Source organism: Neoarius graeffei, chromosome 14 (genome assembly GCF_027579695.1).
Source record: "Neoarius graeffei isolate fNeoGra1 chromosome 14, fNeoGra1.pri, whole genome shotgun sequence".
Taxonomy (NCBI): domain Eukaryota; kingdom Metazoa; phylum Chordata; class Actinopteri; order Siluriformes; family Ariidae; genus Neoarius; species Neoarius graeffei.
Genome location: NC_083582.1, coordinates 64,425,028 through 64,451,611, shown reverse-complemented (window position 1 = coordinate 64,451,611; position 26,584 = coordinate 64,425,028). Strand labels below are relative to the sequence as shown.

The window sequence follows — 26,584 nt, the reverse complement described above, 5'->3', positions numbered from 1 at the left end:
GTTCGGTGCCATTGTTTTCCTATTTTTGTTTTGCCTTCTCTTTCTCTTTCCTTCTCTTCTTCGCCTCTTCCTCTTCTTCGTCGCTCTAACTACGTCACCGGGTACAACTGCCATGATTGGCCATGGGCTACGTATACGCCAAATGATAGACATTCGCAACGTCCAATAAACGGCCGTTGACAATCGTAAACCACACCTCCCCTACGAGAAATTCAATAGGCGGATTCCAGACCATATTTCACTTGTGATATGGTCTGGGGTTAACCAGACTAGGTCCCAGCAGGGGTGCCAGAGAAATCCAATCCTACATGCACACAAGGAAATCGAGCTATTGTGTGAGGTACATTGTGCACCCGAGCCACAGGTGGCGCTACACGCCCCATCGTGTTGGTACACTTCCGGTTGTCGTCATGAAGAAGAGCTATTCAAGAGTATAAACAAAGTTCTCCTTGTTCCTCCTGACCTCTTCTGCTGCTCGCTACTACTACTGTTGTCATGCCGACCGAGGCTGTTGTGTTTCCCGCTTGTGGTCTCGTCACTCCCAGAAGGGGCAGTGCTGAAGTAAGTAGTTCGATAGGGTTTACATGCACTAAGTAGCTCGGCTACAATCGCATAATCTAGGTCGCGTAGCTCGATTACGAGAACTCCAGTTCGGTTCGATTTCAGCCGAGCTAAGGTGTTTCCATGGCATTTAGAACTTCGATTTCAGTCGAGCTACGGCAGAAATTCGATTTTCTCTGTGCATGTAAACGCACTGTGTGTTTTTACAGAAAGGTTGCTCGTCTGCACTACTCTGACTGCTCCAAGTTCAGGAGTTGTAATGGTATCTTGTTGATGTTTCTCAGTATGGTGGAACTCTGGGACAATCAGTGTGATTGCAGAACGTTTTCTTAGGAATTCACTGACTCTTCTGAAAAATGTTCCCCTTGGTTTTATCTTGTTTGTGGTGTTGGTTCGTATAAAAGACTTATCATGGACGGTACCATTCAAAAGTTTGAACACCCCATGCAGTCATGGGTTTTTCTTCATTTTGAGTAACTTCTACATTGTACAACGATACTGAAGACATCAAAACTATATGAAATAAAATGTGGAATTGTGTGTTCAACATTTTTTTTTTTTTTAAAACACGTCATTTTAGATTCTTCAAAGAATCCACTGTTTACCTTGACGCTTTGCACACTTGGCATTATCTTAACCACCTTCATGAGGTCGTCACCTGGAATGTGTTTGTCAACAGGTGTACCTCGTCAAAAGTTAATTAGTGCAATTTCTTGCTGCCTTAATGCATTTTGAGAACTCATGTCATTATCTCTAGCCGCTTTATCCTGTTCTACAGGGTCGCAGGCAAGCTGGAGCCTATCCCAGCTGACTACGGGCGAAAGGCGGGGTACACCCTGGACAAGTCGCCAGGTCATCACAGGGCTGACACATAGACACAGACAACCATTCACACTCACACTCACACCTACGGTCAATTTAGAGTCACCAGTTAACCTAACCTGCATGTCTTTGGACTGTGGGGGAAACCGGAGCACCCGGAGGAAACCCATGCGGACACGGGGAGAACATGCAAACTCCACACAGAAAGGCCCTCGCCGGCCACGGGGCTCGAACCCGGACCTTCTTGCTGTGAGGCGACAGCGCTAACCACTACACCACCGTGCCGCCTTCATTTTGAGATCAAACAATAAATAATTCTTCGTTTGCAACCATGTGACCAAAACTGCTTGCATTATATTGACTGCCATGTTGGAGGGGATGGAGATTTTTTTTTTTTTTTTTTTTTTATTCATACATACATAGTGGTCTGGAAAGTAAAGAGGAGTTGCATTTAGAAGCTTGTAGTCATTTCTCAAATCTGTTTTTAAAACAATCACTTTGACTGCTTCAAAAGACAGGTATCTAACACACTATATAACATTTCATTATAAAAGAGCCGTCACCGGGCGAGGAGGCTGCAGTATTTGAGGTAGTGGATTGACATGACTCTTGGTCGATTGACTCTGTGAGCGTTTCTTCAATAATTTTGCATTCCTTTCCACGCTCTGTAAGCCTGGCATTTCAAGCTACCGCTTTAGTACCATCTTTGATTTTGTTGTGGCCTGTATTTTGTGTTGGAGCCCAGTCTGGATCTGTAAAATTGTAGAGATCAGCTGGCTTCCCTAATGGGGGGGGGGAAGTAAAATAAAAGCAGCGTCATTTAGACGTTATATACAGCTCTTTTTTTTAAAATGAAATAATCGCCACAGTCCAAAGACATGCAGGTTAGGTTAACTGGTGACTCTAAATTGACCGTAGGTGTGAATGTGAGTGTGAATGGTTGTCTGTGTCTATTGCTGTGTTCACACTTGTACGAAAATGGTATAACTGTATCGATACAAAGTATACCGGTACAGTTTAGTGCATCTGTCCACACTAGCGAGAAATGTTTGCGGTTTTCTTTCACGGTAGTTGAAATGCTCGTGCGCGAAGTGTTTCCGTGGTTACCAAGTAACTTCCTTCCGAGAATATATGGCATCCGTTATTTCGAGATCTCGAGAAAACAAAACAATTATTTCATGATCTCAGCTGGGTCACTGTATCTCTGTCGGTAGAGACGAAGCCGGGCCAGTCTTCTGCGGAGGTGCCGCGGACTAATTTTGAAATTATCCCTTATTAAAAGACTTAATGCAATCTCTCCCTGTGTCAACCCCTGATCAAAATACTGCCTTATTAGGTGATCGATTATTCCAGACATTCTAATGACCAAAGTTGCGTCTATACAGAATGAGAAATAGCCCCAAAGTCAGCATATCACAAGTCTCTTGGCGCACCTGAATGAACCATTTCTCAGCTGTTTACTCGAGATCATGAAATAATTTTTGTTTTCTCGAGATCTCAAAATAACAGTTTTGTTTTCTCGAGATCTCTAATTAGTTGTGGTGTTTTCTCGAGATCCTGAATTAATTTTGTCGTTATCTCGGGATAACAAGGTGAATAAAAAAAGGATTATATGAAGGGCCTCTCTCGGCTTCCGTACGGATGAAACAACGTGTGTGTGTGCTTTTTGTTGTCAGTGTACAGTCTGTATTTCTGGTGGTCATTTATTCAGTCAAATCGTATAAAACGCGCGAGGCAGTTGAGAAAGAAAGAAAGAAAGGAATCTCCGTTCTTCACTATTCAGCGAAGACATCGATTGAGGTGTGTGACTTTGCGCATTATATTTGTATCGATACAGAGCCGCTTCATCTGTCCACACTATGCGAAGCGCTACAGTACCGATACGAAACCCATACATTTGTGGGTTTCGTACCGATACAGTTATACCGCTACAGTACCGGTATAGTTGCTAGTATGGACAGGTGTTGCGGTATGAAAGTAGTTTCGTATCGGTACAAAATCCCTAGTGTGGACAGGGTATTAATGTATCAGCCCTGTGATGACCTGGCGACTTGTCCAGGGTGTACCCCGCCTTTCGCCCATAGTCAGCTGGGATAGGCTCCAGCTTGCCTGCGACCCTGTAGAACAGGATAAAGCGGCTAGAGATATGAGATTTCTTATATTGCAATCTTTCATTAATAACTAGTTCATAGCACTTACCATTGATAAAATGTTCACTGCAGACTCGTGTGGCTTTTGCTTTGTCATCGCTTCGATCAGACCGGTTTATGTTGGACAGCCATTGATGTCTACGCTCCGTTGACAACACTTTTGTTTGTTTTTTTGTTTTGTTTTGTTTTGTTCCCCCCCCCTTGATTATTTACTATAATTGCTGGAATTCTAAAGAACTTGTAAGTCCCCCTTGTCCTCGAATGGAGTTGTGCCTGCATCCAATTACAGCACAGAGTCGGCATAGCGAAGAAACACAAGGAATTCTTGAGTGTAACAACCTCTCGAGCATATCTTCTATAGTAAATGTGTGCATGAGTTTGTGTAGATCCTCCAACATGACCCACTTCCAGTTCAAAGCCTCATGCATAATTAGCCACGACGTAACGTGCAAACGAAGAATAAAAATACAGTAAATAGCTCTATTCTGCAACTGTAGTAGTCCATATTGCGTCAAGAGCCGCTCAACTAATAAAGAGAAACGACATCCATTACTTTAAGACATGAAGTGATTTAATAAAAATAAAGACAAACCACTGTGTCCCTAAACTTTTGACTGGTACTATATGTGCTGGCTAGCCAAATCATTAATTAGCTAACTTTCCGTTCAGTGTTCAGGTAACAGTGGTCTCTCAAATTTAACCAGTACAGTTGTGAGCGTAGTGTGCGATCACGTACGTTTTTGCGTTCTGTTTGAACACCGGTGTTATATCATGTTCTTTTCTGTTGCAGGCAGGCGTTAGGGCCTCAGTGCTGTATCATGGACTCATTGATTTTTGGAACACGAGATGCTGAGTGTAGTAAAGAACAAAAGCCTTGGGACACAGAGGTCATTTCCTATTTAGCAATGAGCAAGTAAAACCCTACCACTCCTCCCTTCCCCCTTTCTGTCGTATCGTTGTGTTTTTGGTCATTGCTTCCACCCCCAAGCTGATACGAGTGTTGGAGTTGAAAGCGCTCTGGCTGCCTGGCTCCACACGGCCGAAGAGACGTCCTCCTGTATATCAGCGAGCTCAACTCCACCCAGTCTGATAGATGTAGAGGTGTCACTGCTTGCTATCTGCACTGATACATGACTGGATCTGCCTATGCTGTGTGCTCGGAGTCTGCCCCTTCCTCCTCCACCTCTTCCTCCTCAAACCCCCCCCAGTTCTGGTAATTCCAGGAGGGGAAATGTGCGGCTGTGATTTTATAAGGTGATTTCATAGCTCTCTCATCTTCTGACGATGAGTGTTGAGGTGCGCGGCACTGAAGCAGGACCGTAGGGGTGGAATATGGTGTTTGAGTAAACAGCGTGGGCTTATTTTGATGAAGACGAGGCTTCCAGAAGGCCTGTCTGGACCTGCAGGCTGAGGAGCAGCACCGTGACTTTAAGAGGAACCACAGTTTTCAACACAGGAGCCTTTGTGCTTAGGGAGTATGCACACTGCTTGTTGAAGACACACACACATGGAGAGAGAGAGAGAGAGAGACAGACACACACACACACACACACAGATCGGGTTACAGTTCTCAGACATCCATGACTCTGCCTTCCCTCTGTCCCTGCTTCAATCTTTATCTTCGTCTCTTACTCACAGTCTGGGAGTCTGTTTTGGTCATGGTGTACCGCCTGCCGTGTATTTGATAAAGCTTTCCTGAGTGTTTTTTTTTTTCTGAGCTGCAATTGAATATATGCTTCACTATCAGGAGAAAAATCTGTTGCTGGTTAATTGTACTGCAGAGGGAAATGCAAATCGTTCACTAAGTAGATAGTCGTTCGTTCCCTCATTAACTAGCAGCGCTTTTTTTTTTTTTTAAATACAATCTCTTCCTCCCTTATCTATCTTGTGTTTTACTTTTGACGCGCCATATTTGACTTATCTACTGGTTTGCTTTTGCAAGATCTCGCAATAAGTCTTGCGTATACATTTGTGATTTGAAGCTCCTCTTTCAAGAAATAATCAGTAATGACTCCACTTGGATTCTTGTAGTTAGGCAAGATGAGTCAGTCAGTAAATCTACCATAACAATCAATTTAACTTGTTTAGTCTGAAGGTTAATCGTAGCATTCAGTCGTAATCAGTATAAACCACACAGAAAAATAAGCTGTTACAGAGACAAAATAAAGATCTACGTTCACAAATATTATACACGATAAGATGGAATTTTTATTGTGCGAACAGATTAGTTTAGGTGGATAGAAACATTGTGTGACGTACTCATGAACACGCACTTTTTTTTAAATGTATTAATAATAAGTTAAATTTATATAGCGCCTTTCTCAAAACCCGAGGTTGCTTTACCAGAGATGCCTACTAGTACGGATTGGCCGTATTTTGTACGGAAAAGTTGCGTAAATACGATGTTACGGCAAACAGTGTTATTCTGTACGGAATTATTATAAAGTCTTAAATTCCAGTGAGTTGTTTTTAAATGTCCAAGCGACTTTTTCAATCCATGCGCGATTCACGGCTATTTATTTTTACGACAACCACACATGCTGTGTGTGACGTGCAGATTCCGCACATTTGTTCGCGCTATTTTCGGTACGGTGGAATGGCCGTGCATTACACCCAGTCAAAAGGGCAATGGATACGCGCACTGCAAACTGTGTAGAACTGACATTAACATCACTCGTGGTGGTCGCGATGACTGCAGGCGGCATGTCAACTACAAAAAACATATGGAGTATGCTGAAATGGCGAGTCAGGCGGAAAGTAAATCTGGGGGTATCCAGCAGTTTTTTACAAAATCTGTGGATGAAAAGACACGGAACGTGACAAGTGCTGAAGCGGTGATGGTTGACCTATGCTTGGAGTTGAACTTGCCAATTAGTGCCATGAAATGCGAGTTAAACTTATTCAGTTTCTTTTTACATGTCTGATTTTTATTCACTGAAATATCAAACACTGGCTGGACTTCTTTAATTCAAAGTCTTTTCAGTGTTGCAAGTGCAAATGTACATGTAGTATGATCAAAAACAGAATTTTATGATTAGTGTTGTTGGGATTGTGGCAAAAAAAATTGATCATTCCACTGTTTTAAATACAATTATAAATGTCATTTTATTCAGTATCCTGTGGGTGGTAGAAATGGGCAACTGGACTTGCTTGAAGATTCTTGAAAACGTTTCACCTCTCGTCCAAAAGGCTTCCTCAGTTCTGTCTGACTAATAGGGAGTATCAGATATTTATCCTCTCCTGGCTCAGAATCAGAATTCTGATGACCAGCTCATCTAAGGTGTCACTGAGGCATCATGTTGGTGTGGGTCGCTGGAGGCTGGGTGTGAATGGCGAGTCATTAGGGTGATCAAAGGATTGCCCGTTAGGGTGATCAATGGCAATCTGACTCTCTCTGTCCTCCTGTGAGTCCCCGAAAACAGCTGGGTCCTGGCGTTTATTCAGTATCTCTTCTGAAGCATTATGCTGAAGTATTTATATATTGGGACATTAAGATAACAATGTCGGACTCTCTTTGGCATGAAATAAGAGAATTTTTTTTAAAATTTTATTAGAATCCGTTAACAGGTAGAACATTTTGCCAGGCAATATAATATAATACTTTTGAGGAGTTACATTCAATACCAATGATTGGTAGTCAACTGTAATGTCTGCAAACAGGGAACACTATTGTATTTATAAAAATGTGATGTATTGTATGCTCTAGAAATTTGTTGAGTGGAAATTAAGTTGAGATGGCTGCTCGCGTTTTGTTTATTCAATTCACACAAAACAGTTCTTTTTAATAATTTAAATGTTAAACATATTGGTATATATACCTCTTTTATAATGGAAATGCGCATAAATTAATGTTACTGAAAGTCATTCCAAAATACTGAAAAATGTTTTCAAGAATACTAAAATTCAAAATTTGGGGTAGGCATTTCTGCTTTACAATGATAAGGGGGGGAGGGGGGGAAGTCCACCAAATAAAGGTCAGGATGTCATTCCAATGGTGTCGCAGCCACAGTCCTACCAAAAAGGTGCACGAAAACAAGTCCCGCACAGCCGCCAGACAACATCACAAGGAACACCACACCGTGGATCCACAAAGCGAGCACAGACGCACCGCCACGCAGAGCCTTCACAGCCACCACGACGCCACCGAGCAACATCACTCGGAACATCATGCCAAGCACTGCTGCACAGAGCGCTGGACAACCATGATGTTAAAATGAGCAACGAGCTCACTGCAGTCCATAGCTACGAGCACAGGCATCACCCACGGCGAACCAAGGCCTGGAGGGAACCGACACTCAAAACTGGGTCCGGAGCTACACCGCAATCGGCGAGCAAAACGCTCAAACAAAAACATCAAACTACACAAAAAAAAAAAAAACACACACTGGGTTTTCACACCTACTCTCGTTACAAATACTATAAGCATGCAATTTTTGCAATAAATGCACACGTCAACTTGCCATCCTAATTAGCCTGGTATCCCTCTTGTTGGTAAATTTAGCTAGTCAGATAACTAATTGCTAGTAAATTAGCTTGATTTTTTTTTTCCACACCAGTAGACGTGCGATTTCAGTAACTTGGTTTCAATCTGAAACAATATTAAAGTTTCCAAACCTGTCAGCATTATATTAACAATGATTTTTGTTATTCCCTAACATTAGCTAATTAGCTAGCTGACGAGTGACCGCCAGTAAACTAGCTTTCATTTGTCACCTGACTGGGATTTCATCAGTGGTCTTGTTTTACATCATGCTCTAGGCAGTTTATTTAACAATCATCAAACCTGTCAGAATGTACTAGAACAACTTCTTCAGTTTTGTTTATTACTAGATGGCACACATGTAGCATGGGTTCTGTGGATAACATGGCATCGTCCTCTAATAGTTTGCATAAATGTCTGTTTCAAACAGAAAATAAGTGTTTAGCATGCTAATAAACAAAGTTTGACTCAAAACCCAGTCTAAGAGGAGTTAACCATTTAAAAAAAAAAAAAAAAAATCTAATTTCTTTTTTGAGTCAGGAGTACTTTAACCTTAGGTTCCTTTTTATCCCCCGCTGGCCGAAAGGCCCAAAGAGGGATTTTGTCATGGCGATGTCCGTCCCGGGAAGGGTACTTACCTTCTGAAATGAACTCCTCTCTCAATTTTTGGAGGAATTTCACAAAACTTGGCAGGATTCTTTATGTTGGCAATAGGCATATTGTAATTTCATTCAGTTCGGTCACATTTTACCGGAGTTACAGCCCTTGATTTAACAATTTTATAATTTGACGATTTCATGAGTGTTTTTCTGTCTGAAATCAACTCACAGTTTTTTGAGGAACTCCACGAAACTTGGCAAAAGGCCTTTTGTCATTAGTATGTATATCAAGTCAAGTTTATTTGTATAGCGCTTTGAACAATAAACATTCAGTGCGTTTACATGCACATCCAAATCGAGCTACTGTCGGTAATCGAGCAAAGGGTCCCAGCAGGGGTGCCAGAGAAATCCAATCCTACATGCACACAAGGAAATCGAGCTATTGTATGAGGTACATTGTGCACCCGAGCCACAGGTGGCGCTACACGCCCCATCGTGTTGGTACACTTCCGGTTGTCGTCATGAAGAAGAGCTATTCAAGAGTATAAACAAAGTTATCAGTTCCGTGTTCACAAGAAGAACGACGACGAGGACAGCAACATATATATTCAACTCCTTAAAGTGCCATTCCACCATTGGATGTATTCTTTGGCATAAAATACAATATATTTTGACAACATATATAAATGGCATCACTAGATAGAGAAATCTTTTAGCTTCAAAATGATATCAAACAATTTTTTGACAACGACAAGTATATTAATTTTGCGACCAAAGTCACCTACCCTTTTAATTTCCGCACGTGATGTCATCGGCAGGTTCCCCTTCTTGTGTACCACGTGAAGTGGCACATATCAGCAATGGCGGATAGAACGCGATAAAAATAATACCAATAAATCTAGCTAACTGAAAGATTAACTCAATTTTTCGCAGTTTTTTTGGCCCCCATATACGAGGAGAAATGACTCTCTCACTTCGGGGGTTTCCTGGTCTAAAAATAGACCGACACGTGGTACACAAGAAGGGGAACCTGCCGATGACATCACGTTTCACTACCACGCGGAAATTAAAAGGGTAGGTGACTTTGGTCGCAAAATTAATATACTTGTCGTTGTCAAAAAATTATGTTTGATGTATCATTTTGAAGCTAAAAGATTTCTCTGTCTAGTCATGTTGTCATAAAATGTATTGTATTTTATGCCAGAGAATACATCCAATGGTGGAATGGCACTTTAAGCTGAATGAGCATGAACTCTATCTCCTCATTGCTCCAGAAGTGCACGTTTCTACTGCTGTTGTCATGCCGACCGAGGCTGTTGTGTTTCCCGCTTGTGGTCTCGTCACTTCCGGAAGGGGCAGTGCTGAAGTAAGTAGCTCGACTACGTAGCTCGATAGGGTTTACATGCACCAAGTAGCTCGGCTACAATCGCATAATCTAGGTCGCGTAGCTCGATTACGAGAAATCCAGTTCGGTTCGATTTCAGCCGAGCTAAGGTGTTTCCATGGCATTTAGAACTTCGATTTCAGTCGAGCTACGGCAGAAATTCGATTTTCTCTATGTGCATGTAAACGCGCTGATTGTCACAAAGCAGCTTTACAGAATTTGAACGACTTTTTAATAAAATATGAGCTAATTTTATCCCTAATCTATCCCCAATGAGCAAGCCTGTGGCGACGATGGCAAGGAAAAACTCCCTCAGACAACATGAGGAAGAAACCTCGAGAGGAACCAGACTCAAAAGGGAACCCATCCTCATTTGGGCGACAACAGACAACATGACTAACATTAACAGTCCGAACAAAGCCAGCTTTGTTGATGCTATAAACCCCCCACCGACGGAAACCCGAGCGCAAAACCGTTCACGACAACCGCAGTCCCAAAGTCAGCAAGTCAACTGCAGTCCCCAGCCACAAAAGCACCACTGCAGGAGTCCAGAGCGTCCTCCAGGCGCGACCCCCAACTGTCCACATGGGGCCGTATATCATTTTGTTCAGTCGCATTTTACCAGAGTTGTGGCCCTTGATTAACAGTCTTGTACTTTCACAATTTCATGAAGGTGTGCTTGCCTTTTGACATCAACTCCTCTCACAATTTTTGGACAAATTTCTCGAAGCTTGGAAAAAGGCCTTGTTATATGACGGTAATACGCATATTGTGATTTAATTTCGTTTGTGAACATTTTACCAGTTTTGACCCTCGATTAAATAACTTGTACTTCTGACAATTTCATGAGGGTGTACGTTCTTCTGACATCAACTCCTCTCACAGTTTGTGGAGGAATTTCACCAAACTTGGTAAAACGCTTTGTTATATGACCGTTATGCGCAAATTGAAATTTTGTTTAATTTGGGTAAGTTTTACCAGAGTTATGCCCTTGATTATTAACAAACTTTGGCAATTTCATCAAGGTGTGCTTGCTTTCTGAAATCAGCTTCCCTCACAGTTTTTATCCCCCGCTGGCCGAAAGGCCCAAAGGGGGATTATGTCGTGGTGATGTCCATCCTGGGAAGGGTGCTCACCTTCTGAAATCAACTCCTCTCTCAATTTTTGGAGGAATTTCATGAAACTTGACAGGGTTCTTTGTCGTTAATACGCATATTACAATTTCGTTCAATTCGGTCACATTTTACCAGAGTTATGGCCTAGTTGCCAGCGGGGGATATTGTGCTCTCAGAGCACTCTTGTTTATTACGAGATGGCGCACTATAGCATGGGTTCTGTGGATAACATGGCATCGTCCTGTAATAGTTTGCATAAGTGTCTGTTTCAAACACAGATGTGTTTATTAGCACGCTAACAAGTTTGACTCAAAACCCAATCTAAGATGAATAAACCATTTAAAAAATTTTTTTTTTTTTTTTTTGGGTCAGGAGTACTTTTTAACCCCAGGTTCCTTTTTTAATCTTTGTTGTTCATGTAGATTAAACTCCACAATGTCAAGAGTACAACTTTTTTAAGTCAACAGTTCGCTGTTTTTATTCGTAGGCGGGCAGAATCCAGACTACGTGCTCCATGGCACGGGAGTGAAACATGGAGAGCCAAAAAAATCTCAGGCAGAGGACGGCTCCACCGTGGCTCCAGAAGACGCTGCACGATTCCTCAGTTGTTATTGCTCAGGCCACTGCCCAGAGGACGCCACTAACAACACCTGCGAGTGAGTCACCATCTTAGTCCACTGGCCTTTTCTCTTCCTCTCCGGTATCACTGTATAACACCTCAAAGCCATTACACATGTTAGATCTGTGAGTAATGGAGCCCTGTGTATGTGTGAGATTAGGACGAACGGGCAGTGCTTCGCCATCATCGAGGAAGACGAGCATGGTGAAGCTGTCCTCACATCTGGATGTATGAAATACGAAGGCTCTCACTTCCAGTGCAAGGTAAACCCCTTAAGGTGCATGATGGGTAATGGTAAAACCTTAAAACTCTATATCTTGCTGTAGATATATGAGGATGAGGTACTTGTATCGGATTTTATTTAGTTCAGAATATCTACGATCTGCATCAGAAAGACATTTCTGAACAGTATACTACGTCATATAGATTTTTTTTTAATAGCAGTATGTCTAATTTGAAATTTCCTAAGCCTTACCAAATAACTTTGTAGCTTTTGGATGTTGAGGTGTTTTTTTTGTTTTTGTTTTGTGACAGGATTCTCCCAACGCTCAGACACGGAGGACGATCGAGTGTTGTTCCACAGATTTCTGTAACCGAGACTTGCAGCCGACTCTTCCACCTCTTGTTATCCAAGGTGAACTTGAGCTCCAAGCTCAAATAAGATGGATTCGACACAACTCTGATCAATACTGTTGCTACGTCAAGCACAGGGCTGTTAGGAATTTACTATGGTGCATTTGATGGGTGAAGAATTAAAGGGGGGGGGGCACTGTATTGCTGGAAAAGCTTCCTAGATTCTCCACGTTTCTGAAACTGTATTGGAGGGATGAACACCATTCTTTATTTTAAAAAAAGAAGAAAAAATCCCCTAAATTAGTGTTTTCATGATGGAGGTGGAGCGCACAGTGTAGCGCACGGATCCAAAATCTCCCACAGGTGTTCAGTTAAGTTGAGATCTGGTGACTGAAGGATATAGCATAGCATGTGATTTTCATCCTCATCAAACCATTCAGTAAACCTTGGTGCCCTTTGATTGAGAGGGGCGGAGTCATTCTGGAAGAGACCACGCCCATCAGGAGAGCAATGCTTCATCATTGGAGGAATTTGATCAGTCAGAAGAACTTTTGTACTGATTTGTGGTCACTCTTCCCTCCGGAGAGGACAAGTGGACGCAAATTATGCTGTCAAAATGTCCCTGACAGCAGAAGATCCACTCTTCATTTGTCACCTAATATGATGATGACCCTTTGGTATACCGTATTGAGGAGGGGGAAGAAAAAAAAACAAACTAATCTATCAGACTTGAAATAAAATGACCAGGGTTGTATATTTCAGCCCCTAGAGAGCTCTGAACTGACCAGACCGCAGATACACTACCGTTCAAAAGTTTGGGGTCACCCAGACAGTTTTGCGTTTTCCATGAAAAGTCACACTTTTTTTTACCACCATAAGTTGTAAAATGAATAGAAAATATAGTCAAGACATTTTTCTGAGCATTTAATCGACCCCACAAATGTGACGCTCCAGAAACTCAATCTGCTCAAAGGAAGGTCAGTTTTATAGCTTCTCTAAAGAGCTCAACTGTTTTCAGCTGTGCTAACATGATTGTACAAGGGTTTTCTAATCCTCCATTAGCCTTCTGAGGTGGTGTGTACATTAGACCGTATCAGCGGATCATCAGATTAACGTTTTTAAAACGATTCGTGTGCACACAGCAACGCCAATACACGGATACGCTCGGCTCCGCAGGCATCCTGCGCTCCAAATCACTCCGCCCTGAACAGCGAGTGCCCTCTGGAGGGTGCGCACTCCGGCCCTGCACAGCTCACAGAGCGTGCGAGTGAAGCGCACGAGCAGTGATTTGGGACAAATAGCAGGAAGTGAAAGTCTGCGCCGTTTTTCAGCAGTCGTGTCACATGACCAACGCCAGCGAATCAGGAAGGTGGATGTCACAGTGACGTTGTCCAATGACGACGTCAGCTAGAGCTCAGCACAGCGTATCCTCGTTCCTCAATGTTTACACAGCACCGGATCAGATATGTAATGGATTGAATACGTGGGCCCTGGCGGATTCAAGTTGTTCCGCCTGTGGAGTCGTTTCCCGGCGTTTTAATGTGAACGGACAGTGCATCCGCGACGAAAACGAGACGGATACGGTCTAATGTAAACACTACCTGAGGCAATGAGCAAACACATTGTACCATTAGAACACTGGAGTGAGAGTTGCTGGAAATGTAGATATTGCACCAAAAACCAGACATTTGCAGCTAGAATAGTCATTTAGCACATTAGCAATGTATAGAGTGTATTTCTGATTAGTTTAAAGTGATCTTCATTGAAAAGAACAGTGCTTTTCTTTCAAAAATAAGGACATTTCAAAGTGACCCCAAACTTTTGAACGGTAGTGTATAAGCATACCATGGTCTAATCTTGTGATGATAAGTGCCATATTTTTCCTCCTTCAAATCTGAACGCGTCTCTGTTTCTTAACCCAGACCCCTTGTTTGTGAATGCTCACTGGCTGGCTTTCCTGATCTCGATGACCGTGTGCTGCTTCACACTCATCGCAATTACCGTTGTGTGCTACTACAGGTAAGAAAGATTGTTCTGGAACAAGGTGAAAGATGCAGACAGTGTCACTCGGTGAAGAACGCACTGCAAAACATTCAAGAAGTATGAATATGGGAATGAGTGAGGAGTGACTATATGAGTGGCTCCGTAAACTAGATGATAAACTGGAGGTGTGTGTGTGTGTTTTGTTTGTTCAGATATAAGCTGCAGACAGAGAGAAGACACTACCAAAGAGACCTGGAGCAGGATGAGGCCTTCATTCCTGCTGGAGAGTCTCTCAAAGACCTGATCAGCCAGTCAAGCACTGGCTCAGGCTCAGGTCTCCCCCTGCTGGTACGGAGAAAACACAGACTAACTAAGCTTTCTTTATTTTGCTTCAGGCTGCTTTGTTGCTCATGTTGTACATGTGTTTTTCATTACATGAACATTTTAGCCAATCTGAAACAAAGGATCTAGACACGAGAAACTTATTATACCGAAATTCTGGTTTAATTGTTCAAGCTCCATATATAGTGTGAATGTAGCTTAAAAGAAAAAAAAACTATATAATTACCTAACTTGTTACCCAACTCCGAAGTGTAAAATTAAATTTTGCAAGGAAATAGAATAACTCTGACCTCGTCACACCTTACTTTTCTCTTTCCAATAAAGCTCATTGATTGCATGTCTGCACCCATACATAATTGGGGGGGGGGAGATGTAGAAAATGAAAAATCTGCTATTAATTTTGCTTATTAAAGGTAACCTATTTAAAGGTGTGAGCTCTGATGGTCTGCTCAAGTGCTTGTGTGTTTTCCAGGTCCAGCGCACTATTGCTAAACAGATCCAGATGGTGCGTCAGATTGGAAAGGGGCGCTACGGTGAGGTGTGGCTCGGCCGCTGGAGAGGAGAGAAAGTGGCAGTAAAGGTGTTTTTCACTCGGGAGGAGACCAGCTGGTTCAGGGAGACGGAAATCTACCAGACTGTACTGATGAGGCATGAGAACATTCTTGGTACGTTACACCACTTTTTTTTTTTTTTTTTTCATCTGACCACTGTGTAGTTAACATTTAACTATCAGGATAAGGACCGAACTACTTAATGAAATCAGAGTGGGTACAAGATAACAAAAACGATACCAGTTAAGGGACCAAAGACGAGGTAACTTTTTGGTTTCACTGGGTATGTTTGAATTCCCTTTATAAAAATAATCCTTTATATAACATGACCTTGTGAAGTAAGAGAGCACTGTATCAGCAGCCGTGAGTGCAAAAAACACACACAGCCATCTCCGTGTACAAATGCCAGCATGCACCTTATGTACTTTGATACCATTTTTTACATATTTGAGCACATAAGCTTACACACACTGCATACCGAGTTAGAAAAATCTTTTTAAACCTAATGGCAGTAGTGACATCAGGCTCATAATTTGTTAGCTAGCTACACTACCGTTCAAAAGTTTCGGGTCACCCAGACAATTTTTTGTTTTCCATGAAAAGTCACACTTTTTTTTATTTACCACCATAAGTTGTAAAATGAATAGAAAATATAGTCGAGACATTTTTCTGGCCATTTTGAGCATTTAATCGACCCCACAAATGTGATGCTCCAGAAACTCAATCTGCTCAAAGGAAGGTCAGTTTTGTAGCTTCTCTAAAGACAGTGTGTCCACGGAGTCTAAAGTCTAAAATTACACATTTTCAATTTTAGGCCTAAAAAAGTCTAAAATACAGAGATATTTTGCACTGTTGGTCTAAAATCTCATTTGAGTAATTTAAAGGAACAGTCCACCGTATTTCCATAATGAAATATGCTCTTATCTGAATTGACACGAGCTGCTCCGTACCTATCCGAGCTTTGCGCGACCTCCCAGTCAGTCAGACGCGCTGTCACTCCTGTTAGCAATGTAGCTAGGCTCAGTATGGCCAACGGTATTTTTTGGGGCTGTAGTTAGATGCGACCAAACTCTTCCGCGTTTTTCCTGTTTACATAGGTTTATATGACCAGTGATATGAAACAAGTTCAGTTAAAAAAATTGAAACGTAGCGATTTTCTATGCTATGGAAAGTCCGCACTATAATGACAGGCGTACTAACACCTTCTGCGCGCTTCGACAGCGCATTGATATCTGAGCTCCGTATCAATGCGCTACCGAAGCGCGCAGAAGGTGTTAGTACGCCTGTCATTATAGTGCGGACTTTCCATAGCATAGAAAATCGCTACGTTTCAATTTGTGTAACTGAACTTGTTTCATATCACTGGTCATATAAACCTATGTAAACAGGAAAAACGCGGAAGAGTTTGGTCGCATCTAACTACAGCCCCAAAAAATACCATTGGCCATACTGAGCCTAGCTACATTGCTAACAGGAGTGACAGCGCGTCGGACTGCGTCTGACTAACTGGGAGGTCGCACAAAGTTCAGATAGGTACGGAGCAGCTCGTCTCAATTCAGGTAAGAGCATATTTCATTATGGAAATACGGTGGACTGTTCCTTTAAGACCTAGGTTACGTGCAGAATACAGATGTACGATAGATGTAAAAATTATTATCCGTCCATTTCCCGTCCATCACCCACGTCGGTCTGTTTTTTTTTTCGGGGTTTTTTTTTTTTTTTTTTACGGTGTTATGGTCCGTGTAGTTCTGTATGAAATGTCACTGTTAGCGGATTGCACAATAAAACTACAGACGTGAAACGCAAATACGTAGTGTCGTCACCGGATGTAAGCAAGCAGTCTGGTCTGTATGCGCTGTATGAGTGCGAAGCGGGAATAGTTGTGAACTTGTGAATAGTTGCGAAGTAATGTACACGAAACGAATGGCAGCAGGACAAAACAAAAGGAATGGGCAAGTGTAGATTTAATAACTGCTGGCTCGAACGACAGGATTTTGCAGACTGGCTCAAACGTGTTCCTGACGATGACACTGAGGCGTACTGCTTGTTGTGCAAGAGGGCATTGAAGCTCGGGACCCTGGGCTTGAGGGCACGCGATTCACATGTTAAATCAAGTAAACACCAGGCCTCTCTGAAATCAGCACATGAGTCTCGTGGAATTGCCCAGTTCTGTTCCGTGGCAGGCACATCCACAAATGATACATCAAATGATATACGTGACCTAATGGGCTCGACACAAACGATGAAGGCAGAAGTTCTTTGGGCATTGAACACCGTGGCGAAACACCAATCTTACAGAGCTAACGATGACATCGTGTGTTTTTTCTTACTTTTAATACTTCGTGAAGGTCTTAAATTTAACCCATGATGGCCTAAAAAAGGTCTAAAAAAAAAGTCTAAAATTGCACTTGTTAAAACCTGCAGACACCCTGTAAAGAGCTCAACTGTTTTCAGCTGTGCTAACATGATTGTACAAGGGTTTTCTAATCATCCATTAGCCTTCTGAGGCAATGAGCAAACACATTGTACCATTAGAACACTGGAGTGATATGGCCCTTTTCCACTACCCTTTCTCAGCTCACTTCAGCCCGACACGGCTCGCGTTTCAACTACCTCAGAGCAGCACGACTCAGCTCGCTTCAGCCCTGCTTAGCACCCAAAACTCGCACGGTTTTGGAGTGGGGCTGAAGCGAGCCAAACCGAGCCGAATGGGGCTAGGGACGTGAGGAGACACTCCCCTGTGCACTGATTGGTGAGGAGGAGTGTCCTCACACGCCCCGCGAGCACGCTGGGATCTGTAAACACCGTAAACCTGGAAGAATTACGAGAATTTCTGAAGCCTTATGCGCCTCGCCTCATCTATACGCTCTTGCCAGTATCTGTTGGCGTTGTCGGTGACAACAAGCCACAGCACCAAGACCAGCAACACTAACGACTCCATGTCCTCCATGTTTATTGTTTACTATCCGAGTCGTGAGACTACCGCTTAAAAGGTCACTGATGTCACTATTTGCGCCGCCTAACGACATCACGTGACGTCCACCCACTTCCAGCCAGCGCGGTTGTAGTCGAAATGCAACTCCAACAGCCCCACTCAGCCCAACTCGGCACGGCTCGGCACGGCTCAGCCCGACTCGGCCGCGTTGGTAGTGGAAAAGTGGCAATAGTTGCTGGAAATGGGCCTCTATACACCTATGGAGATATTGCACCAAAAACCAGACATTTGCAGCTAGAATAGTCATTTACCACATTAGCAATGTATAGAGTGGATTTCTGATTAGTTTAAAGTGATCTTCATTGAAAAGAACAGTGCTTTTCTTTCAAAAATAAGGACATTTCAAATGACCCCAAACTTTCGAACGGTGGTGTATGTTACATCATTGATTTGTAATGAAATTATCTGAGAAATGTTAATCACATAATATGCAGAGCTTTTGTTTCTCTGTCAGATAAATTTCCTAGTAAAGCAGGAAATGTTAGCCAAACCTAATAGCGAAGTTGATGGCAGGCAAATGGGTACTTGAAACGTCCTCCGAGTCGAGCTCACTTACCACAATACCCGCTGCTCCACACTTACTGAAAATGAACGTCGGACGATCGAATGTCCTGTAAGGTTAAAAGCCCAAAATGTTTACAAAATCCATGTCTCTTCTTCGTCTTCGTTTACATAGCTCTCGTCAGTCAAAGCACCAATTAAAATTCACTCAAGGTCCAGATCTGGCCCCTGAGCTGGTCGGTGCTGAATTAGGACATCCTGTCAGCTTTCTTGACCCAAATCTGTCTCGGATTTCATTCAGTTCTCCAGTAATGTCATCCAGGTTTGTTGATGCATCATATGACTTGGTGTAGTCTTTAAAAACGAAGACCGCTTCACTACGTATGAATAGGCTGATACTAACACGCAGTGGGTCCATTAACCTCAGCCTTCCAGATTGAGGGTGAATATTAGGGTGGAGTTCATTTTTAAAGTTATTAAATATGACCATCTTGCCACCTAATTTGATATCTATAAATAATTCTGGTTAAATATTAACAAAAATGAAGAAATCTAACTGGTAGCTCAATCAGCATGAAGTTTGGCAGCCAAACCACAAAGTCCGCCACAATTAAGTCCTGCTGTCATGAGAGGCATTATTCAATATACAGCCTACAATAATACTACACTGGACTGGATTGGGGCAGCATGAAATATCACTTTATTAAGGGTTTATTGCAAAGTATGCAGTGAAATGTACACTGTGCAATTGTTAGTGTTAATCATTTAAAAAACTGATCACTAACATTATGGAGCTAACCCTGGGGGGCAAGTCGGGGTTAATTTCCACTTGCCTGCTATTTTGCGAGTACTCTTTCTCTTTTTTAGGAAAACCATAGAATAGTTGTGAATTGCAACATAAAATGAAGATAACATTGAGTTGAAGGTTTTTCATTTTATTTATTTATTTATTTTTAACCTAGAGGTGGATGATATGGGAGGGCCGTATGGTGAAATACAGTGACCGAGGTCTTGAAAGTACTGAGCGAGGCCCTCTGGGCCGAGGTCAGTATTCAAGGCCGAGGTCACGGTATTTCACCGTACGGACGACCTTAAGCTGGTAAATAATATATTTTTTTTCTTTACCAAATTCAAACAGAAAACGAGAGCGCCCGAAAGGGAAAACCGAGCCGAGCCGCCATTTTGAATCCTCATTCACGGCTGTAATGCAAATTGCTTCCTCCTCGGTATACAAGTGCACTTCCATGGCAGGAAAAAAAACTACATTTTGCCACCTATGTAGTCCCCTATTTATACAAATAGGAGTCATTCAGGATTCAGCCATGTTTTTGATCGGCGTTAGCAAGTTAGAGGTTTTTAGCTTTCTCCTGAAATGTTTTATTTCTTCTTCCTCAGGGTAGTAAAACTCGCTTTCGCTGTGAACACTGTCGTTATCGCTATCCATGCTGTAAAATTAATGCTGTTCTCCTGAGAAATGCTGGCAAACATTTATAAGATTTTTGATAAGTCTTATAAATGTTGACAAATTCTACTATGTTTGTTGTGAACGAGCGAGTCGCCAGAGGTCCGTAACTGGGGTCTGTACCGTAGGATACGGACCCGCTCGCCAGCCAATCAGAGCGCAGGATTTGGACTGCAAAAATAAATAAATATAAATATTTTGCACAAGACTGTGTTCCTCTGATAACCGAAACAAAGCTCCAGCTCTCTCTGCTCTTAATCTGTTCTGTTCTTTCAGGATTTATCGTGCATGTCACTCCTTGTTTTTTTTGTGATCAACATTTTATTGATTTTCAACGGGGGGGTCACAGACATATTAAATAGCACAGTGTACAGCAATAGTGAAGTACCAAAAGCAAAACAAACAAAGACACAAAAAAGGATTAGTGTGTGAGTGTACATTATCGTCTCATCCAAGAAATTATATCGGATGAGAAGTTTTCCCAGGCTTCTACGGTAGCAGGTCGGGCTTTATTCAGTCTCGCAGTAGTAAGTTCAAGATGAACAATTCTAAGAAGGCTTTGTATCCAGAATGACTTCATACAGATATCAGGAGTAAACCAGTGTTTTGTAATTGTTTTCTTTGCAGATGTGAACCCAGCACATAACATTTTACATTGAATTTGTTTGAGAGAGATGTCAGAGGTATCATTAAGGAGACAGAAACCAGGATTAGGAATATAAGAGATGTCAAGTACATCAGAACACAGAATTTACATGGGTCCAGAGGTTAGATATGATTGGACAATTCCAAAACGTGTGTAAAAACATTCCAGGTGAGGTGTTATTGCATATGTGACAGTCATACGAAGCCTGTAGTTTCATCTGGAATCTCTTATAGGGTATGGTGTATGCTCTGTGAAATAAGTTGATGAGCTAAATTCTTAGACATTAAACTTAAATTCGACCACATGGTATCCCAGTCTACATTCACATCTACGGTAATGCCCGTTTTCCACCAAATCAGTTCCAGGGCTGGTTCGGGGCCAGTGCTTAGTTTGGAACCGGGTTTTCTGTTTCCACTGACAAAGAACTGGCTCTGGGGCTAGAAAAACCGGTTCCAGGCTAGCACCAACTCTCTGCTGGGCCAGAGGAAAGAACCGCTTACGTCAGCAGGGGGGGCGGAGTTGTTAAGACCAACAACAATAACAAGACTGTGAAAGATCGCCATTTTTAAGCGACGAGAAGCAGCAGCTGTACAAACGCAAAGTCATTTATTGTTGTTGCTGCTGCTGCTGCTTCTTCCGTGTTGTTTTTGCTTCGATATTCGCGCCAAGGTTTATGCAAACGTAACGACGTAACTGACGTATACAGCAACGTAATGACGTGGCTTCCCTTAGCACCACGAGCTATGGAAAAGCAAACTGGTTCTCAGCTGGCTCGCAAGTTGAACGAGTTGTGAACCAGCACTGGCCCCGAACCAGCCCTGGAACTGATTTGGTGGAAAAGGGGTACTAGTTCCCTATTCCAAATAGATTCAATTGACAGAGGTTTTAGACTGTGTTCAGTTAGTTTGCTGTATATTATACAGACAGACGATCTACCAAATATAGGCAAGATCCATTCTAGCATGGGATGAGCGGGAAGGGGAGAGTCCCAGGGAACACCATATGCTTTTAAGGCTGATCTTAGCTGAAAGTAAAAGGATGCTGGGAGAGAGAAGCGTGTCCTTAAGTTCTGAATAGAGCAAAGACCTTGAGCATCAAGTATATCACCAAGCATGTTTATTCCAAGTGATGACCAAGAGGGTTGAATAAATGGTTGGTTACCACATAATAAATTAAAGTTGTGCCATAGTGGTGTGTTCTTACAGAATTTAAATGGGCCACCCATCCATCTTTCTGCCCACTTCCATACCTGTACAGAATTAGCAATAATGGGTCCGAATTTAAGTGCTTTAGTACGTATATTGGTAAACAAGATGTCCTGTAGCCTATGTGGTGCAACCTTAGCAGACTCGATCATTTTCCGTACAGTGGTAGCTTCTGGGTTGACCCATGTGCTGAGTGCCCTGATTTGGAATGACCAATAATGTTCAAAGTTTGGTACTGCCAAACCACCAAGCAGTTTTGGCCGCTGTAATGTTGTCAAACGAATCCTAGGCCTTCTACCATTCCAAATAAATTTGGACACCATAGAATGTATGTCTTTTGAAATAAGTTGGAGGGGGAGGGAGTGGCAACATGAAGAAAAGGAAGTTGATACGTGGCAATACGTTCATTTTAACTATATTAATTCTGCCTTGAATGGGTTTTAAATTCTTCCGTCTTTCAATGTCAGACTTTATCTTGGTTAGCATAGTGTTGAAGTTGTCCCTGTTTATCTTATGGTTTTGCATGTCACTCCTTGTTGAGGGTTTTTTGTTTTGTTTTTTAAATGCCAGAGTTGTCTGAAACCAGTCTGGGTTTTCAGTGTCGAATAAAGAAACTGCTTCACCTGTAAGAAAATCAAAAACTTTCACGAAGGGGTGAATGCGAGCGAAAAAAATTAAATAAAACGAGATTCTTAAGCAAACTCTTCTGTCCTCACTTCTGACTGTTTTTGTAAAATACATTTTAAATACAGGGCGGCACGGTGGTGTAGTGGTTAGCGCTGTCGCCTCACAGCAAGAAGGTCCTGGGTTCGAGCCCCGGGGCCGGCGAGGGCCTTTCTGTGCAGAGTTTGCATGTTCTCCCCATGTCCGTGTGGGTTTCCTCCGGGTGCTCCGGTTTCCTCCACAGTCCAAAGACATGCAGGTTAGGTTAACTGGTGGCTCTAAATTGACCGTAGGTGTGAATATGAGTGTGAATGGTTGTCTGTGTCTATGTGTCAGCCCTGTGATGACCTGGCGACTTGTCCAGGGTGTACCCCGCCTTTCGCCCGTGGTCAGCTGGGATGGGCTGCAGCTTGCCTGCGACCCTGTAGAAGGATAAAGCGGCTAGAGATAATGAGATGAGACATTTTAAATACAATCGTGAATTTCTCTGGAGTTTTCAGGCTGAGCTCCTGTCTTCGTATTCTTTCACCACTCATTTCCTCGTTGTTCTTGAAGCATTTGCTTCTATTTGTTTAATGTTTTTCTTGATAGCGGGGAGACGGTAACGCCTTTTATCTATTTCTCTGTTTGAACAAACAAAAACAGCGCAAAAATTAACCATATTGAAGACAGACTAAGCCTTGTTTGCATGAAAGACGGTGTCTGACTTCAGCTGTAATTATCATGTGATGCATGATGTAAACAGTATGTGTAGCATACTACAACAGCGGGGGGATATAAAATAACTCGCAAAACAGTAAATGAAACTGAAACTAAGAAAACAGCCAAGACATGATGGTGGATACATAGCGAGGGACGCTTTTAGGAACCGAAATAAAAGATCAAAAAGCCTAATTTTTGTGGTGCTTGTTCGTAATATACACTCATTCCAACTTGCTCAGTCAGGCATGTCAGGGACATATTCCACTTGCCCCGGGCAATCGGGCAGTCCTTAATGTCAAGCCCTGTAACCGATCTAGCTGAACCCATCCTACAGTGCCTGACAGCATAAGCTGAAAATATGCTTTGGAAAAAAGCCTCTACTGGCCCTAGGTCTATCTATACCCATATAGATAGATAGTTTTCACATGACATCACAGAGTCGGGGATTCCCTAGTGGCGGCCATCTTGCGGGTCAAGCTTACCGTTCGGGTGACTGAGCACACATTGTAACGCGCGAGTACAAAGTCTTCAAAAGAACCCAAGCAGGCTATTTAAAGCTAGCAATGGTGCACACCTGTTGTATTCACGGCTGTCGTAATAGGTCAGATGATGACGTCAAGCGGAGCTTTTATGGAATTCCCACTGAGTGTACGTTTACATTGTAATGTACACTTAATATCACTCGTTTGTCACGTTTCTATTTGAAACTTGTCACTTCACTCACGCAAGGGTCATTTTTGAAAAACATTTTAGGTCTATTCTGTATGATTTGATTTGTGTTTGGGATGCAAACAGCGCGCCTTTTGGCGGATGCCACCTGAATCGCGCAGATCCGATTTTTTTTTTTTTTAGGGGAGGCGTTGGAGTGTCTGATTATAATTTCAAAGTAAATTCTGTATTAAAATTACTAAATAAGCAAATCCGTTACAGTCCATGAAACAGGAAGTATAAGGATGAGAAAAACAAACAACAGTTTAAATCGCAAAGCTGCGCACATTTGCGCAGCCCAAGCGGTGTGCAGGACTGTGCAAATGTGCGCAGCTTTGCGATTTAAACTGTTTTTTTTCTCATCCTTATACTTCCTGTTTCATGGACTGTAACGGATTTGCTTATTTAGTAATTTTAATACAGAATTTACTTTGAAATTATAATCAGACACTCCAACGCCCCCCCCTAAAAAAAAAAAAAAATCGGATCTGCGCTATTCAGCCGTGAAAAAGGCGGCATCCGACAAAAGGCGCACTGTAGAATATCTAAAGTTGTACATATCAGACAGCCTTTAAAGTTTGATGAAGTCAGTTTCAGGCTTTGGAGCAGGCTTTGGCAGTTTCAGGCTTTGGCAGCCCTGCATAGTCACTTGAAAATGCATCTTTGTCCACTTCGTAGGGGTCAATTCCCCCAATCAAGGCCAGTTTGGCTGCATACCGTTGTCGTGAGATGTCGTCTAATGTATCTATATACTTCTGTTTGCTTGATTTTGCCGACATTGATCTTTATTTTAGAAAACTGACTATATAACTTCATAAATTCATCCGAGATAACATAGCCGGTAATGGCGATGGTCCGTTTTGTTTGCCCCACAAGATGGCGGCTGGAGGGCGTTCCCCGGAATGCCGTGACGTCAGTGAAAACTATCTATTTTTTTTTTTTTGAGTACCTCTGAAGTCTGGATACAGAACTAGTGCATGGTAAATATGCCATATTGTTGGAATTGTCAATGTATAAATAAACTATTTTGTTGAACAATATTTTTTTTTAATTATTTACTTTATTGATAAATATCAAAAAGAAAGTACCAATAGGCTAAAAAAAAAAAAAGCCTGTAGAATGGGTACTTTTGAATACGTGTCTGTGTGCAATTATCCGAATATGTTCTGAATCTGTAGTTCTGTACAATATACAGTCCCAGTCAAAAGTTTGGATACACATTCCAATTCAGTGTTTTTTCTTTATTTTAATTAACTAAACACTTCGTGTCCTTAAAGTAATGACTGACTGACTGTTATTTCTCTTTACTTAGTTGAGTGGTTCTTGACATAATATGGATTACTACAGTTGTCGAACAGGGCTATTTACTGTGTTTTTATTATTTACTCTTTACTGATTGATGGTGTCGAATGCATTAAGAAGGCAAGAAATTCCATTTTTGACCAGACACGCCTGTTAATTGAGAAGCATTCCAGGTGACTACCTCATGACGCTGGTTCAGATAATGGCAATAGTGTGCAAAGCTGTTATCAAGGTCAATAGTGACGACTTTGAAGAATCTAAAAGATGAAACATGTTGTTTTTTTTAAACGCTTTTTTGTTTACCATATAATTCCATATGTTATTTCATAGTTTTGATGAGTTCAGTATTGTTCTACAATGTAGGAAAAAGCCAAAATACAGAAAAACTTATGAATGACTAGGTGTGTCCAAACTTTTGACTGGTACTGTATACAAATACAGAGCTGCCCAAGAACACGTGTCTAATTTTTGTAAAACTTACTATACACATACACGGAATGAAATTATATAAATCATACATTAAACAAGAAGCCATCACAGTGAGCTTTATTACAGAAATGCAAAGGACTAGAATTGTATACGAACTAATATAATAGTTCACAATTTGTGTACACAGCAACAAATGTAAATAAAATAAATGAATATAAATGAACAACTGAGAGTGTACCGGCTAGAACAGGGCTTTTCAAAGTGTGGGGCGTGCCTCCCCTAGGGGGCGCCAGAGTTCTTCGGGGGAGGCGCAATGTGAGGAAAAATAAACCAGAATAAGTTACTATTGCGGACATTTAGCGAACTTCAGCTAGCCTTTGCCAGAGACAAAATGGATCGATTTTTAGTACCTAAAGCTACAGTGAGTGAGGAGACAGAGTCTGGGCCAAGCAAAAAAAGAAGGAAGTATGACCACGATTATTTAAAGTTTGGATTTTCATGGACTGGATTTGAAGATGCTCCACTGCCACAGTGTGTTGTCTGCCAAGAGGTGCTAGCTAACGATGCTATGAGATGTTTAAAATGTGTAAAACAAGATGTTTTTTTAAAAAAAAAGCACAGATGTTTTAAAATGTGTAAAAGAAATGTGTACAACAACCATTTTTTTTTTTAAATACGAATGGAACATTAAGTATAGCAACAACAAAAATTGTAAGGGGGGGGGGGGCGCTGTTGTTTATTTGCTCTCTGAGGGGGGGCTGACTCTCCCACGCTTTGAAAACCCCTGGGCTA

At 42.0% G+C, this 26,584-nt stretch overlaps 1 protein-coding gene across 2 annotated transcripts in view; it reads left to right on the top strand.

Moving 5' to 3' along the window:
- bmpr1ab (bone morphogenetic protein receptor, type IAb) overlaps positions 1 to 26,584 on the top strand; it is a 112,298-nt gene that overhangs the window by 70,465 nt on the left and 15,249 nt on the right. For both annotated transcript variants that reach the window (XM_060940234.1, XM_060940233.1), the window contains exons 4-9: positions 11,599 to 11,767; positions 11,891 to 11,993; positions 12,265 to 12,364; positions 14,226 to 14,322; positions 14,499 to 14,634; positions 15,101 to 15,293. In XM_060940234.1, coding sequence (XP_060796217.1) covers positions 11,599 to 11,767; positions 11,891 to 11,993; positions 12,265 to 12,364; positions 14,226 to 14,322; positions 14,499 to 14,634; positions 15,101 to 15,293 — 798 coding nt within the window. The remainder of the gene's footprint in view (positions 1 to 11,598; positions 11,768 to 11,890; positions 11,994 to 12,264; positions 12,365 to 14,225; positions 14,323 to 14,498; positions 14,635 to 15,100; positions 15,294 to 26,584) is intronic.